The sequence below is a fragment of the Aspergillus eucalypticola genome, assembly GCF_003184535.1.
Source record: "Aspergillus eucalypticola CBS 122712 chromosome Unknown BO83scaffold_7, whole genome shotgun sequence".
Classification (NCBI taxonomy): domain Eukaryota; kingdom Fungi; phylum Ascomycota; class Eurotiomycetes; order Eurotiales; family Aspergillaceae; genus Aspergillus; species Aspergillus eucalypticola.
The window spans coordinates 1,163,856-1,179,541 of NW_020290281.1; the positions used below are offsets into that span (position 1 = coordinate 1,163,856).

The 15,686-nt window shown below is 49.2% G+C and overlaps 5 protein-coding genes across 5 annotated transcripts; 3 read left to right on the top strand and 2 right to left on the bottom strand.

Moving 5' to 3' along the window:
* Positions 1 to 680: 680 nt before the first annotated feature.
* On the top strand, positions 681 to 2,318 carry BO83DRAFT_357482 (putative C4-dicarboxylate transporter/malic acid transport protein; the record flags this gene model as incomplete). Its single annotated transcript, XM_025529255.1, has 4 exons — positions 681 to 1,066; positions 1,118 to 1,423; positions 1,494 to 1,904; positions 1,970 to 2,318. The coding sequence occupies 4 exons, from the start codon at positions 681 to 683 to the stop codon at positions 2,316 to 2,318; spliced, it is 1,452 nt and encodes a 483-aa protein (XP_025390364.1).
* Positions 2,319 to 3,078: 760 nt separating this feature from the next.
* Positions 3,079 to 4,568, top strand: BO83DRAFT_376954 (xanthine phosphoribosyltransferase). Its single transcript, XM_025530866.1, has 5 exons — positions 3,079 to 3,287; positions 3,512 to 3,618; positions 3,682 to 3,994; positions 4,066 to 4,178; positions 4,241 to 4,568. The coding sequence occupies exons 1-5, from the start codon at positions 3,255 to 3,257 to the stop codon at positions 4,287 to 4,289; spliced, it is 615 nt and encodes a 204-aa protein (XP_025390365.1). The 5' UTR covers positions 3,079 to 3,254; the 3' UTR covers positions 4,290 to 4,568.
* Positions 4,569 to 5,067: 499 nt separating this feature from the next.
* On the bottom strand, positions 5,068 to 5,553 carry BO83DRAFT_425426 (dolichol-phosphate mannosyltransferase subunit 3; the record flags this gene model as incomplete). The annotated part of the gene is made up of 3 exons (XM_025535209.1): positions 5,068 to 5,229; positions 5,352 to 5,420; positions 5,506 to 5,553. 3 exons carry the CDS (start codon positions 5,551 to 5,553, stop codon positions 5,068 to 5,070), a joined length of 279 nt encoding a protein of 92 aa, XP_025390366.1.
* Positions 5,554 to 6,487: 934 nt separating this feature from the next.
* On the top strand, positions 6,488 to 11,498 carry BO83DRAFT_397376 (ABC1 kinase family protein; the record flags this gene model as incomplete). Its single annotated transcript, XM_025533188.1, has 10 exons — positions 6,488 to 6,809; positions 6,894 to 7,028; positions 7,082 to 7,201; positions 7,258 to 7,379; positions 7,663 to 8,634; positions 8,695 to 8,784; positions 9,497 to 9,829; positions 9,892 to 11,231; positions 11,296 to 11,436; positions 11,480 to 11,498. 10 exons carry the CDS (start codon positions 6,488 to 6,490, stop codon positions 11,496 to 11,498), a joined length of 3,594 nt encoding a protein of 1,197 aa, XP_025390367.1.
* A 377-nt stretch (positions 11,499 to 11,875) lies between these two features.
* BO83DRAFT_406979 (uncharacterized protein) lies at positions 11,876 to 15,552 on the bottom strand. The gene is made up of 7 exons (XM_025533918.1): positions 15,287 to 15,552; positions 15,140 to 15,219; positions 14,372 to 15,071; positions 13,571 to 13,574; positions 13,412 to 13,476; positions 12,683 to 13,356; positions 11,876 to 12,607 (listed from the first exon to the last, which is right to left on the bottom strand). Exons 1-7 carry the CDS (start codon positions 15,311 to 15,313, stop codon positions 12,367 to 12,369), a joined length of 1,791 nt encoding a protein of 596 aa, XP_025390368.1. The 5' UTR covers positions 15,314 to 15,552; the 3' UTR covers positions 11,876 to 12,366.
* Between the last annotated feature and the right edge of the window lie 134 nt (positions 15,553 to 15,686).

Genomic DNA, 15,686 nt, shown 5'->3' on the forward strand with positions numbered 1-15,686 from the left:
CAACACCCGGCGAAGTGGACGGCGGCCTCCTGTTAGCAACTTACCAGAGGAAAAGCAGTGCCGCGATGATGACATGCGAGGAGCTATAACTACTAACTAGTTGCCCGTCGAATCTTGATTGCTGCCCGCACTGGAGTCGCTTGTTTTTTACTTTTACTTTTATTTTTATTTTTATTTTTATTTTCTTCGCTTTATTAACTCTCACTGTGGTGGCTAATTTCCCTTGCTGTACTTAAAACTACTTACTATATACGCCCTCCCAGCCCTATGCGTTTCAGTTCCAACTGTGTGTGAAACCAGTCTTACGCGTTGGGTTATTCCTGGCTTTGTCGATCTGGGGCCGATCTTTCCTCTACGTCATTTTGTATCTCCTTTCCCTTTCAGCTTTGTATCCCTGATTTCAAGCGATTACTTCTTCTGAAGACGAAAAGCAAACCTGTGTGGTCGTCATCAATTCTTCTCCCCCCCCCTAGCAGGCCGACTCCTTGTGTATGTGTTTCAGACCAAGTTGTGAGGTATATAGTTGGAGACCGATATTCCCGACCTGAGAAAACCTTGCCCAGCAAGGGAAGTTGCATTTCGAGGAATCTGTTCCAGAAGAGATCAGCAGGGGATCTGATCTGAGACTTTGTCCAAGAAATTACAAGCATGACTGCGTCGTTACCCACAGAGAACCCGCAATGACTCCGGATCGCTTGTTTCCCAGACACCTGAGAAGCCCAGGGGATGATGGCTACCGAACCCCAACCATTGAAGATACCCAAAATGACCTTGCCGGAAATACTGACGGCGATTCTTACTTTCACCCCAGAGGATCTATAATAAGCCAGGCCCACACCTCGGCATTAGACGCCATTCACAGCTCTTCATATCGCAAGTCTGAAGGAGATGGAGACGAGGGTGTGGATGGAATGGCTTACCCCCAGAGTGAAGCTGAAACCAGACCAACTGGTCTTGGATGGAAAAAGCGTATTCGTCACATTACTTGGGCATTTTTCACCCTAACTATGGCGACTGGGGGAATCGCAAATGTTTTGTACTTTGGTGAGTGTGTCCCTTGTCTTAGGTAGGTATAGAATAAATGTACTGATCGCCAGCATGGAACAGTACCCTATAGATTTCGCGGCTTGGAAACCATTGGAATCATCTTCTTCCTAGCCAACTTGTTCCTCTACATATTAATCTGGTGCCTTTTGATAACACGTTTCTATCTATACCCTTACACTTTCAAGGCATCCTTTCTGCATCCGACAGAGTCATTATTTGTTCCAGCTTCGCTGGTCTCTTTTGGGACGATTTTGATTAATATCTCACAATATGGACCCGACCACACAGGGCCCTGGCTTACATATGCGGTCGGAATCTTGTTTTGGATTGATGCAGCCCTGGCAGTCATCTCTTCTGCCGGTATTTACCTCATTCTGTGAGTACAAAGAGCCCTAATATTAGACGTGTGAGCCTATAAATCAAGCAGGACAACTAATGAGCTGTAGGTGGTCGACCCAGACATTTACAATTGCACAAATGACACCTATTTGGATCTTCCCTGCGTACCCAATGCTTATAATAGGCCCTCATGCTGGGATCCTGAGCTCCAAACTTGAGCCTGCTCGCTCTTTGCGAATCATAATTGGTGGTACCACTATCCAAGGCGTTGGCTTCTTGGTATCTCTGATGGTGTACTCGGCTTTTATCTACCGGCTGATGTCGCAAAAGCTCCCCCGAGAAAATGTCCGACCAGGTATGTTCGTATCGGTTGGTCCCAGTGCGTTTACTGTGTCTGGGATTGTCAATATGGCAGCTCATGCCAAAAGAAGCTTCCCGGAGGATTTCATGGGCAATGGTGCATTAGCTGCAGACATTGTGAAAGTTGTTGCTAACTTTTCCTGTTTATGGCTATGGGGGTAAGAATGGCTGGCCCCCTTTACCTCGGATGTCTCTACGAATCTCGTACTGATACGCGCTTCAGGTTAGCAATATTCTTCTTCTTCATTGCCAGCTTCGCACATTGGTCTGCCATTGGACCGGGCCGGATGGTCTTTTCGATGGCATGGTTTTCATTCGTCTTTCCGAACACGGCACTGATAACGGCAACCTTCGCAATTGGAAAGGCCTTTTCTTGCAAGGCAATATCCATCATCGGCTGCGCTATGGTGTTTCCGCTAATCTTGATGTATATCTTCGTCTGTTATATGATGGTGCGTGCCATCGTGCATCACCAAATACTTTGGCCGCAGAAAGGAGAAGATAAAGATGAAGGAGGCTTTGAGGTCAACCGAATAAAGCCTGAGTCGCCAGGTGAGAATACACCTGTATAGAGGGGTGCCAACGTCTCGCTCTTGCAGGCAAATAGAAGTTGTTATTGAGATGGGATGAAATCTTCGAAGGTTTTCTTGTTTGGGTCATTTTAGCGCAGCATATATACCCATAAGATGCATATAATCGGGTACCGAATGACGATAAAAGTTCTCTTGGTCAAAAATTACTATGTGTAGTAAGTGAGGGGGGAGACTCCTACTTAGTGGAGGGGTCCGAATACCCCGCCACAGAACTAGATAGGGAATTACACTACTCCTACTGTAAGGTTATGAACTAACCTAAGTCAGGTGTATATTTTGAAATTGCAGTATGAGTTTCCAGTAATAAGCATAGGATCTACGTAACTAGTAAAGAAGCTTTGTACAGAAGAACGCAAGAGTATGCATATCAGGAACATCCTGTTTTGGAGGCCGCCTAGCGACGGAGACCTCCGTCCTCCGCCTCTCCAACTGATTTCCATTACTGATGGCAGGAACAGACCATACTCAATTTGGAATCAGACCCCCTACTAGCGCATAAAGATACACCCTGATAGGCCACAATACAGTCCCCGCATCCCGAATATGGTAAAGTCCCCCATGGGCCCATGAGTTGATCTGTCTCTGTCGTGTGGCAGCCCGGCGGGCAAAAGTACTCGGCAGAGAACCTTATCCAGTTATCCAGCTTGTGACGCAGGTGTTCCTTTGATCCTAATTTAAAAATTTGAGTAAAAAAAACGAGGGGTAAAAAAACGAAAAGGAAAAAAAAAATTTCTGGGTTCCAATTTACCCCTCATATGTGATCTTGCCATCTCCGTACTCACTAGTATCCTCACCTATCCATCTCACTTGTACACGCTCCTGACCTCCGGTCAAGCCTTTTGAGCATCTCCAACACTACTTATCATATCTCTTCAATCGGTCAATTCCTGGGAATCCCTCGCACCCGCCGTCAAAATGCCTCAGAAGGTTTATGTCACGTACAACCAGGTATGCAGGTTGCTTTCGAAGTCTCTACATTTTCCGAGCCCTTCAGCCACATGTAGATGGTCTTGGTTTTCGGGCTTGTGTGAGGCGTATCTGCCATTGCCGGTCTTGCATGCTCATACTCCTCGGTCGTTTGGCCACATGCCTACATCGCAGCCTAGCTTGGCCGTCACACACCTGTCCGTTCAGTTTGCAACAATCCGCTAACATCCGAATGTCCTTGGCAGGTTCACAAACTATGCCAGGCTTCCGCTGACAAGATCCTGGACACCTTCCAGCCCAATCTTATGATTGCTATCGGCGGTGGTGGCTACATCCCGGCCCGCATTCTCCGGTTCGTCGGAATATAACACAACTTCTTTCAGGAACCCTATTCTGACGCTCACTTCTCACACAGTTCTTTCTTAAAGCGCACTGGCGAGCCTAACATCCCCATCCAGGCCATCGGTCTGTCGCTCTACGAGGACCTGGGTCGTGGTGACGCTGAGGAAGTTCCCGGAACCAAGGTCACCCGTACCCAATGGCTGGACCTGAGCTCCTTGGAAATGGCCAACCTCATTGGCAAGAACATCCTCATTGTTGACGAAGTTGACGATACCCGTACCACCCTCGAATATGCCGTCAGCGAGCTCCAGAAGGACGTTGAGATTGCGCAAAAGCAGCTCGGCCGTGAAGGCGAGAAGACAAACTTCTTCGTCTACGTTGTTCACGTACGTTTATTATCACGATTTCGTGACTTTCGGCGAATCTATATCCTTCATACAACTAACAATCTCTTCAGAACAAGGACAAGCCGAAGAAGGGTGTCTTGCCCGAGGATATGATGACTTCTGGCCGTTACCACGCCTCCGTCACCACCGCTGATGTTTGGATCTGCTATCCTTGGGAAGCTAAGTACGTCATTGGACAAAGCGCCGGACTATAGATATATATATGCTAACATGTTCATCGCACAGGGACATTGACGAGCACGACAGACTGGCTCAGGAGAACCCTCTCGTCTGAGCTTCTTCCACTCAGCGCGATATTGCTCTCGCTTAGCCACTTTCTTTTACCTCGTCTTTTCCATGCCTAGAAATTCTGGCTAAGCCATCCACGCATAGATACCGGCTCTCGTTGGTTGCATATATGCTGCGTTCCCCCATTAGATATTGGAAGAAGAGTTTTGCATGTTTCAGGTTTGCTACGGAAAGGTGTTTTGATGGGTTTATTTGATAGAACAAAAGCAATTTTGGTACCATGAATGATGAAGATCTTAGCTTATATTCTGCTCAAGAACAGCGCCTGCGTATCTTTCAAATCACATAGACTGGTGTTGCCTCTTAACAACAGTTGCGATTCAGGTTCGCTCACACAGACTTCGAAACAATTCGTTTTCTCCTTGGCGTTCAATATAGAATGTAGATGGCAATGTGTCATAATGCAAGAGTCCCCAGATAGGGGAGTAACACCACAAATCAACAGTAGTTCCCGAGTAATACACATGCCATGCATAGACGTACAAAAACACAAAATCGAATTCGACCGCTGAAACCCAATTACCCAGACTAATATAACAGCTTACTTCAGTGTAATGGCGTGAAACACACCCCCACATACAGAACATCAAAGGAACAATGCTCCAAGGGCCCCTTTTGCCCCAGGAAAACCTAACATTGAAAGAAGCTAGTAGTAATAAACCGCCCCCATCCGAGTAAACCAGACCACCATATTGCACAAAACCAGCCGAATCAACAAGAAAATAAACTGATATGGTATTGGGGAAGTGAGGGATTCGCTGTTTTTAATCGACATCGACATTCGCTCTGCGCAATTCGGCCTTGGCCTGTTCGATCTCCTTTTGTAGCTCTTCATGCGCCTCGGGCACGTCATTGAATGTGAGGATGGCCAGACCCAGTCGGCCGAGAAGATAACAGCCAAAACATATTAGTGCGTAGAATGGGAGCTGTAGAAGATGAAGTGTGATGGTTAGCAAGTTGGGAGTATGGAATTGCGGATCGGAGATATTGTAGATGGAGGGGGTGGTATGGGTTGTTGGTCGCAGAGGTGGGCGATGGGGCAACGTACAACAGGGATGACTTCAGTCTGAACAGTCTCGTTGAGAGGAACGAGGCCAAGGTAGAGGACTAGGTAGAGCTGGACATGGTGGAAATTATGCTGGTTAGTGACGTGGTTTGCGACAATTGTACAGCGTGTTTGTTAGACGGAGCTAGTAACATACCGAGGAGACAAGAAGGAGAACGGAGAGAGTCTGCTGAGCACGCGTCATGATGATGATTGTGTAAATTCGAGGAGAAAAAGTCTTGGTCAAGATGAACTGAAGTAAAAGAGGGTAGAAGTGATGTTACAATGTTGCCCGGGTTTAGAATGAGAGACTGCGGGAGAGTTAAGCTGGTGTCTGTTCTGTCTGTCTGTACGGAGCGCCTGGCCAAGTTGCCATATCGGGGCGGGTCTGGACTTGCGGCTCGGGGCTAGTCGGGTCGCCGTACGCCATCCCAATCCGGGTTTAGTTTCTGTTACTCCTTGGTTATGGACACAAAATTGATTCATCAAAGTATTATTTAAACTAGACTGCAGGGTACCTGACAAGGTAAGTAAGGGTCAAGGAGGGGTAGATTTATTTCCCCCCTCTCATGACGTTGGGGGTAAAAGTCTCTGGAAACTAGAGACCTGCGTCTGTCCCGTGGTTAGTTGGTATGTTGTGAGTGCTGTGTGCTGTGAGGTATAGAATGTAAAAGCATGGATTATCTTTGCAATGTTAGATTTGGCATGATGAATAGAAAAACAAGTAAAAGGATCACAGAAATTGCTCAATCTGGAGATTTTGTCTCTTCTCGCAAGTAGAGCCTCTGGAGTAGCAGGGGGTCAGTACTAGTACCTACTTACTACTTTCGAGAATACACCACCTGCATTTTATTTGCTCTACCTGCACCTTGGATTCCTCGGGTGCAATAGTTTCTCGCGCTAACTCCGATCAGTTGAAGAACACCATTGTCGCTCGATACTCTATAGAATTCATCCTAGCAATCATTTACAACCTCATGATTGAGCAGTTCATAACTCTGACATAGCCTCAAATTTTAGAGGACAGCGCCTTTTTATTGTCTTACAATAACCACCTAGCTTGGGCTTGCCATACCGACCAAAAAGCGGGCTTCAAGAAAATGGAACCCCCTAGTGGCAGGACTGACGTCCCAGGGAGCATGCAGAGCAACGACCATCAATCTGACTTGAACCCAGGGACAGTTGGGAGTGCTCATAGAGTACAATGTCCCCCTCTCAGTCAAGTTCTCTCCGAATTGGCTTCACTGCCACCGGCCTCCACACTTGCGGCAACTGAGCCGTTGCCATCTGAAGAACAGAAGAACTTGTTCGAGTCCCTGCAAAAATGCCTCAAAGCTGCAGAGAATGCAGACGTTTCGGACGCTCTGAAAGAGACTCCAGATATTCTTCAGAAACTGTGGAAGTGCAGATCACCTTACCTAGTACCAGCTGCAGAGGCTATGGCGAATGGCAGCAGAGCCCGTAAGTCATCAACCACTTCGGTGGTACCATCATCACCATCAACCAAGCACTATTATCTTGTCACCTAGCTAATATGTTTGATAGCCTTATGGCGGGTATCCTATGGCAAGACTGGGGTTTTCGACTTCTTCCTTCAGCTTATAGCGTCGAAGGAGACCATTGATAACAGAGTCATCCTCCATGCGTTACGGCTCGTCGGCAATTCCTGTGCTGACACTAGTGAGTTCCCTGGCCCGGAAACTTGAAGAAAGCTCAATTCTAATAGTTCCCAGATGAGAATAGAGAGACTGTAGTGGAGCACAATTACACGGCTGCTATTGTACAGCACTCAAACAATCCAGAATTGATTCAAGTGGTAATCCCTGTCCTTTATAACATTTGCATCGACTTCGGTAATTGGAACCCCTGCTCGGATTTCAAAGCTAGTGACGATGCTGACGGTTCATAGGGCCTGCTCAGACACAGTTAGCTGCCGATAAGATAGTCTATATCCTCTTGAAACTAGTGAAAGACGGTGCATTCAAGGACAAGGATGCCCTGCTTGACTACGTCTTTGAGCTTATCGAATTGGTTGGAGAACAAGGCATGACTTCGCTCCCCCGCCCCACCTTTTGCATTTCTATTCTAACTGTGGGAATGTTCAGAGCAAGGAATCGCCTCGTCTCCCGATGGGACTATCTCACTTCTCGTAGAACTTGCTCTTGACGAAGATGTCGCCACCCCTGCCCGTTTCTCCGGTCTTGTCAGTGGCCTGGCGACATATTTAAACAATACGCGCTTCCAAGAAATCTGCATATCCAGTTACATTGTGCCCAACATTCTGGGGGTGCTCAGCCGGTCACTGACGTTTAAGACTGACTCGTCTGCTGAGGATACCCAGGCACTAGCACAGTCACGGTTGAAGATCAACCAAATCCTCGCGGAGATCTCTGGATCCACCTCATTCGCGCAGTACTATCCGCTGGATTCCCCTCTGGCCCAGTCTCTCAAGACGTGGCTAATGTCGACGGATGACCAGCTGCAGATATGCTCCTGTGTTATCCTGGGCAACTTGGCTCGCTCAGACGCGACCTGCGAAAGGATGGTTCAAGATCTGAAAATACATGAAGAACTAATATCTATCCTTAAGAGTGATGTTAGAGGCGCGGTCTTACACTCTGCGCTTGGATTCTTGAAGAACCTTGCGATCGCTGGTAATAACAGGCTGGTACTTGGAGAGGCTGGCATACTCCAAGCGGTTTCACGTCTATGGCAATACGAGTCCGTCCCCCAGGTTCAGTTTGCCGCCACAAGCATCGCACGGCAGGTGATAGTGGCAGCGGTTGATAATATTTCTCGTCTCCTAGAGGGACTCCCCAGGGACGGCACGGATTCCAACGACGAACGGACGTATTTGTCTTTGCTACTTGCTCTCTTCCAGAAGACAGACTCTACACCCATCAAAACAGAGATTGGACGCACTGTAGCCTCCATATGCCGTACATTGGTGCCAAAGTCTCGGGAAGAGGATCCTACTGCTGTTGCCCTGCTGGACAGGTTCTTCGACTTACATGAGGATATCGCGCTGCCGGTTGGTGCTATGATCGCCCAATTACAGTGGCCTGTCGTCCGGAGTGAAGGCTGGTTCGCAATGGCCCTTATGGCGTCCAATAAAGGGGGCGCCATGGCAGTTTCAAGATCCCTACAAAGGATGGAAATTCTTCCACTGCTTGAGAAGACGTTGAGTGCAGAAGCCTCTGAACCCGCGGAGGAGACCGAACAATTGCAGACAAAGAAAGATCGTGACAATATTTCTGTCCTGGTGCAGGAGTTGCTGAAGAGCGATGTAAGTCTATTCTCAGAACCAAGATTTTAGCCATGATTGGTATTGACGCCCCCTTGCTAGCCCGACACGCTTGCCGAAACCGATAAATCTACCATGCAGCAGTTAATGCACAGCCATGTGTCCAGGCATCTTCAAGACTCCAAGCCAACAGTAAATGGCTAAGAGAGCATCATGCCTATCCATCCTCACAACAGCATCTTGTACCTTCTTATGTCACCTCTGGTCTGATACAAATTATTTTTAGACAGTGGCTTGCCGGCCGGTATTGGCTGCAAAGATTTTGTAAGCTCTGGATGAGCTTTCCTAGTCAAATGGATAAAACCGGGTAATTAGAAGACTCCATAGAATGAAAGATGATCGTGAAGCGGGCGCCTGCATGAATGCGTAGAAATCGTATGAACTACTAAACCACAACTACGTAGTAGCAGTAGGAGAGAACAAGTACTACTCGATGACGTCGCCCCACGTGCTTGGCCCGCCGGTTGGGCTTCCTGTCCATCCCGAAACTCCAACAAACAACCAGAAGCAAAGCAAAGCAAGCGCATCTCCTCTTCGCTTTCTCCCTCGCCTTTATTATGACCGCCCAGACCAGCTATTGTGCTTTCGATGACTGATTCACCTGCTCTCGAGCCGGTGTCTTTACGAGAACATGAGGACGGCCGTCCTCGCGAGCCGTTTCTGTTTAAGCCGTGGTAGAAATCCACTGCTACTGTCCCGCCTTCTTCCGCAGCCTCGATTGCGTTTCGCGCGCAGGCCATTATGGACGCAGCAGCCTTTGCGAAGACCCCCGAGGGGAGGCCCCTCGATCAGAACTGTTCTCATTGCTGCTATGACGCCAGGAGCATTCCTACAACTGGCCGAGGATGGAGATGACGACAACGGGAAGACCGGCGAGATGCAGATGCTGGAAGTCTCGCGCCAGGAGGTACGAAAGACCGTCGACGACGACGCGCGAGGCTTGAAGCGAATCTGGCAGACACTCTACGTCTTTACATACTGTTACATATATGATCCGATTGCGACGGGCTTCCGGTTTGTCCATCTCGTCATAATCTTCCTACCTGTCATCCTTACGGCTCCGACGATATGCTTTGGAAAGCAATTGAAGGATCGCGAGGGCATACGCACAGGGGCTCTCTGGTGGTATAGGTTTTTGGTCCGATCTATGGAACGCGCAGGCCCAGCGTTCATCAAGGTAAATAATAAGTTGTCGAGCTCTTTCATTCCGTGCTTTACTCATTCGCGGTCTTCATCTAGCTTGGACAATGGGCGGCCTCACGTACCGATATCTTCCCACCGGAACTCTGCGACATCATGTCATCACTGCATTCCAATGCACCTGCACACTCATTGCATCAAACAAAGCGAACAATAAGGAAGGCGTTCAATTGGCTGCCATTCGAGGACATATTCGAGGAATTCCAAGAAGAACCATTGGGCGTGGGCGCTATCGCGCAGGTATACAAGGCGAAGCTCAAGCCCAATCTTGCGGGGACCGATGACGACATCGACCTTCATCCACATGGTATACGAGACAAGGTACGAAAGAACGTTGGGGCGTTAGTCAAGAGCTCTCCTCAAAGGGTACCATCGTCCTATGTAGCCGTCAAGGTGCTTCATCCGAGGGTAGAACGCGTGATTCACAGAGATCTGAAAATCATGTCGTTCTTCGCATCCTTAGTCAACGCCATACCTACCATGAATTGGCTATCTTTACCGGATGAAGTTCATCAGTTTGGTGAAATGATGAAATTACAATTGGACCTACGGATTGAAGCCACAAACCTTGTCATGTTCCGTGAGAAGTTCAGGTCACGCACCACAGCCTGGTTCCCATACCCGTATCTGGACTATTCTACCCGCGAGGTGCTCGTGGAGGAGTTTGCACAAGGTATTCCACTATCGACCTTCCTCGAGGTAGGTGGAGGCGTCTATCAAGAAGAGATCGCGAACGAAGGCTTAGATGCCTTTCTCCATATGCTATTGATCGACAACTTCGTCCATGCGGATCTGCACCCCGGAAACATCATGGTTCGATTCTACCGGCCGAGTGAATTGAACCTGTCACTGGGGAATAAATCTCGCGCATCGGAGGCACCATCTGTGGAAGAGGTTGATGTTACAGAATCTGTGCTCGCACGGTTGCGCCCGCATATCAATAATCGGCGCGACTGGGTGAAAGCGCTCGATGATCTGAATACTGAGGGTTATCGACCCCAGCTCATATTCATCGACACTGGACTAGTGACTCAACTGAATGAGCTTAACCGGCGCAATTTTATTGACCTATTTCGCGCCATTGCCGAGTTCGACGGGTATCGAGCAGGTGAGCTTATGGTCGAACGATGTCGTCAACCGGATGCAGTGATTGACCCATATTACTTCGCTCTGGGCATGGAACACCTGGTGCTAAACATTAAGTCACGCACGTTTGCTCTCGGTAGCGTCAAGATTGGAGATGTACTGAGCGATGTCCTATCCATGGTCCGTAAACATCACGTTCGACTCGAGGGGGACTTTGTTAATGTCGTTATCTCATGTCTTCTCCTTGAGGGCATTGGACGTAATTTGGATCCCAACCTTGATCTTTTCAAGAGGTAGGTAGACCTTCTGGCTTTGTTACCTCGAATGGCCCACTGACTGACTCGATTTGTTATTTAGCTCCCTTCCCATTTTACGGAAATTGGGATCTAACACTACCTCTTTCAAATCCGTCCGGTCCGGCGACATGTCCATGCTTCGCGTATGGGTAGGGCTGGAGGCGCGCGGATTGCTCCAAAGCAGTTTCGAAACCGTCGAGCAGTGTGTCAAATACGATCTCTTATCGCCCAACATATGATTGCAGATGCAAGGGCAAGGATTGAACCACACAGCCAGCACCCGCATGCTTCTCCAAGCAGTCTAGAGACAGAAACACACAAAATCAGCCCAATGATGGTTGAACGACGTAATAGAAATTCGGGATGCGATGTATACCCTCGGTTCTATACGCACAGAGGTCGACCTTGATACCTATCTCGCCGTCAGGCACTGAGCGACAGATACCCATAATAGCACGGGTGGTCGAGCTTTCCACTACTCCCCACAATTGGCACGATTAGTACCGATTTTCCTTGTCAGTCGTGTTTCGAGTGATGTATTCTCGGAATACCTCACGCAAATGACGGATTGAGCTGAAATAACTGCCGAGGCAAAGCCATTTTGTACAGTATATTAATCTATAGTAGCCAGTCACTTATGCACAGCATTACGATAGATATTTACAAAAACGGATTGTACCTTCCATATCACCGCCCACGATTTGATGGCAGCATGAACTCATATATATTACAAATCAAGATGATTAATATCAAGACAAATTCCACATGAAGGGAAGAGAGTGGAGCTGAGAGGGTGGCACTAAAAGCCCAGAAAAAGCATGCAACCAATAGAGAGAAATAACCCCAGTCGTCCGATTTGACGACGAACTTTCCTGATACTCCAGCATCCACATGACGTTATAATAAAGACATAGCCGAAATGAATAGAGAGGGGCGCGCAAACCAAGTGATCCGAACGAACAAGAACATCAATACTATAGCAGGGCGGTTCCAGAGAATGAACGAAGAACCGAGACCAGACGCCTGCGCCTTCCCAGAGTGTTAAGAGATCCTGCTGAACGGTGTCGACGAAGATTGCGGCTATGCGATGCTAACAATAATCAACTGATTGATAGATCAACCAACCAGTCGGTTAGTTTTCCCGAACGGAGGCGCCACTGGCACGCCACCAGACATCCCCTCCCCATCTCATTAGTCGCTCAACGGCGGCAGTTGGGGTGTCCAGGGCCGGTCGGATATCCAAGTAGAAAACAGGCTCTCCGGTGGGTTCGGGAGGACCGGAATAGTAGTCAATAACATAACGTACTTCCTTAGGGCCGGATGGCGTCTGCCGCATTACAAACCAATCGTGGCGATCGAAGGGTGGGTTTGATCTATAGTAACAGGCAAATGTTAGTTAAAAATCCCCAAACGGAATAGAAAAAAAAGGACCTAATGGGAATACTGACTCGAACTTGGCAGGATACACCCAGCCCAAAGCCTGAAGGATCCGTGCCTTGGGCGTTAGGTCGTGCGGGCGACCCTGGAATCGGATGAGTCGCGGTGGAGGAACATCCTGCTTGGGAGCCCTGGACATCTGCTCCTTAAACTCGTCCATCGCAATGTTCTCCTCTCCGCGACGACATTTCTCCCAGCCATCTGCCAAGCCCTTGGAGAATATACGCTCCCACCGAACAATCTCGTCCCAAGCGCCCTCATTTAAGAAGTTGTGAACAGCAACCATGGCCTCGACGGCGTCCTGCGGGGTATCGGTGTAACCTTTGCGCAACATGGCGTTGTACATCTGCTGGGGGGAAGGATATTCCCAGTTCTCATTCATATCGGATCTGGGGATAGACGAAACTTCTCGCTCCACGGGGAGATCCACAGTCTGGTTGGGCGCCCTTTCCTGGGAGATCGAGGCGAACATGTAGTTGAGAGGGTTCAGCTTTGACAGCGTAGATCGCGAATCGGAGCTGGGAGCTGGGTTCGAGGGAGGCTGCGACTCCGGGGACTTGGACTTCGGAGGCACATAGAACGGGGAATCTGTAGACCGGACCGGACAGGCACTGGGAGGTTCGGAGGCGGGTGACGGGGCTGGCATTGCCGGTGTGGTGTTAGATGCGTGCATGGGACATCCTGGCTATAATCATCCGTCAGATTTCTTGCATCTGCGCCTAAGTAGCATTTTTACTTACGGGAGGAGAGGCGTCTGAAGATGGCACAGGGTGCGGAGCCGCGGGCGCGGGCTTTGCTTGAGAGTCTGCCCAGAACCAACCCATTTTTGATGCGCGATGGAATACAAAGGAAGTTTAGGCGAGAGGAGGAAGAAGTTGAAGACAGACTGCCGGACGAACTATGCTAGGGAGGGAGTGGGGTGGGTGTCAAAAAATATCTCCAGCAAAGGGCGAGGACGAAAGCGATGATGTATAGCGACGGTATCGACAGTAATTTCGGCGATACGAAATGATTTTATTTGCAAGCCGGAAAATTCCCGCCCGCCGCCCACGTGATCCTGGTTATCTCCGCCATTGTCCGCAGCCAATCAGGCGTGAGCTGATTGACATCCCTCTGCAGGCCTGAGGCACTGCTGCGGTCAGAGCAGAAACAAGTACTTGGTACTGTGGAGGCCACCACGCCTGGCAGAGTGATTCTTTCTAACTGTTACGCAGGCTTGCTTATGTACAAGTATTCGCTCCATCCGGATCCAAACCATCCTCACCATTATGCTTGGGCGACCTCTTAGATAACAACAGTCGCATGTTCCAAGACGCAAAAGGCTGGGATTGAACAGACCCAACGACAAACGGTTGAGAAGTGATAAATGATCTGATGAATGTCTCGAACGCCACATGAAATCCCCCGACGCCCTCCAGTAGCTGAAAAATCAGATAAGCCCAGAAATATCTGCACAAACTCTCCCGGACCACTATACTAAAACAAGAAAACTGAAACCCGGGGTCCCTCGAAGAAATAGGTCGATCAGAATCAGCACTGGCTGGGAAGGGCAAAAAAAAAGACAATATAAGAAAGAGAAATCGTTCGGGGGTGTCTGCATGTCCGATCAAACGCTTAATTGGGCAATCTGAAATATACAAAAGGAGCGGAAAGCCGAGCCAGCTCGACCTTGTCAGCCATTAGCCTTGGACATCCTTCACCAGCCTGGTCAGAAGTGCATATCCGAATAGAATTGCAAACCCAAGCCAGATCTTGTTGCGGCGGACCCAGCTTTGGCCTGCTTCTCGGGCGACATGGCCGCCTTCCATCACCGCGCCGAGTCCCGGAGTGCTACCATTCGGTCGTCGGCGAAGCGCACTTGTCTCTGGAGAGCATCTAGTCGCACTAGGATCAGGCATGAGCTGACCAGTGTTGGTGTCGATGCGACTATCCTTCATCCACCTCCAATTTTCTTGGTCAAGCTCTGGCCACTCCAAGCGAAACTTTAGACCGCCGTCTCCAGCTTTCACATTGTTGATACCCTTGGCAGTAGGGGTCACGCCTGGGGTCGCGCTGACATGGGAACCGCCACCAGTAGAATTCCACCACCTAGACCGCGCCGCCAGCACTCGTCGCTCTGCCTCCGATGCGCTCACGCTTCCGGTGGTCATCTCCTCGCTCGTCATAAAGGAGAGCAAGCCGATGAGAATGGTAGAAACCTCCCAAGCGGGATTGAATGACTTTGGATGGAAGTCACTGATGCTGAGGCATAGCCGAGTTGATGGTTGAAAGCGACCGCTAGGAGTGTGCATGCGAATAGCCGGAGGAGCAAATGGGTACTCGGGAGGGAACATTAGGGTACCCCAATACTGGCCATTTTCATACGGTGTGCCCGGGGGTCCCGTGAGAATATAGTGCCATCTAGATGAAAGGTCAACTTTAGTCGCAAACAGACGACGCAGGTAGTGATGGTGCTACAAATGACGTACTCGAGTATATTGGACTCCGACGGATGTGCCACAATGTAAGGCGGGGGGTTCTTTTGAATGTTCTGGTATTCGCGAGTAAGCTGTTCATCTGTTAGTTATACAATGCAATGGAATGGTTCCCTTTGATTTGATAAGGGCGCAACGCACGCGCTTGAAGGCCGCTTTTGTCGCCATCCTTTTTATAGTTCGTTCTGGCCTGTTTGCAATAAGATCGGAGAGGGGGGCGAAGTACGGAAGGACAAAAGAACGAAAGTAGCGAAGGTCAGGGGCGACAAGGGTAGAATTAATAACAAAGACTGGGCTGTTGGGAACTGGCCCGAAGTCAAAAGGGGCGGACAGGAGCAGATCGCAAGGCAAACGCTATCTGACACCAAGGCGATGGCGGAATGGGGGAGAGAGGGGAGAGAGGGAAGATCTGGGTCTATAGTTGGTTTTAGTTGCGTTGCGGCCTGGCTTGTAAGGAACCCCCCGGAGGCACCTCGGGGAACGGTCACGTGCGAGGGCGGATGGCTTCATCTTCGCCGCTCCGGAAGGGAAAGCAGGAAAG

Excerpts from the sequence above, each read along its gene's own strand:
- BO83DRAFT_376954 (XM_025530866.1), top strand. The coding sequence starts at position 3,255 with ATGCCTCAGAAGGTTTATGTCACGTACAACCAG. Across the intron at positions 3,619-3,681 it reads ATCCCGGCCCGCATTCTCCG|TTCTTTCTTAAAGCGCACTG; the intron begins GTTCGTCGGAAT and ends CTTCTCACACAG. Across the intron at positions 4,179-4,240 it reads TGCTATCCTTGGGAAGCTAA|GGACATTGACGAGCACGACA; the intron begins GTACGTCATTGG and ends TTCATCGCACAG.
- BO83DRAFT_406979 (XM_025533918.1), bottom strand. The coding sequence starts at position 15,313 with ATGGCGACAAAAGCGGCCTTCAAGCGC. Across the intron at positions 15,072-15,139 it reads TCGGAGTCCAATATACTCGA|ATGGCACTATATTCTCACGG; the intron begins GTACGTCATTTG and ends CCTTTCATCTAG. Across the intron at positions 12,608-12,682 it reads GTGTATCCTGCCAAGTTCGA|ATCAAACCCACCCTTCGATC; the intron begins GTCAGTATTCCC and ends CTGTTACTATAG.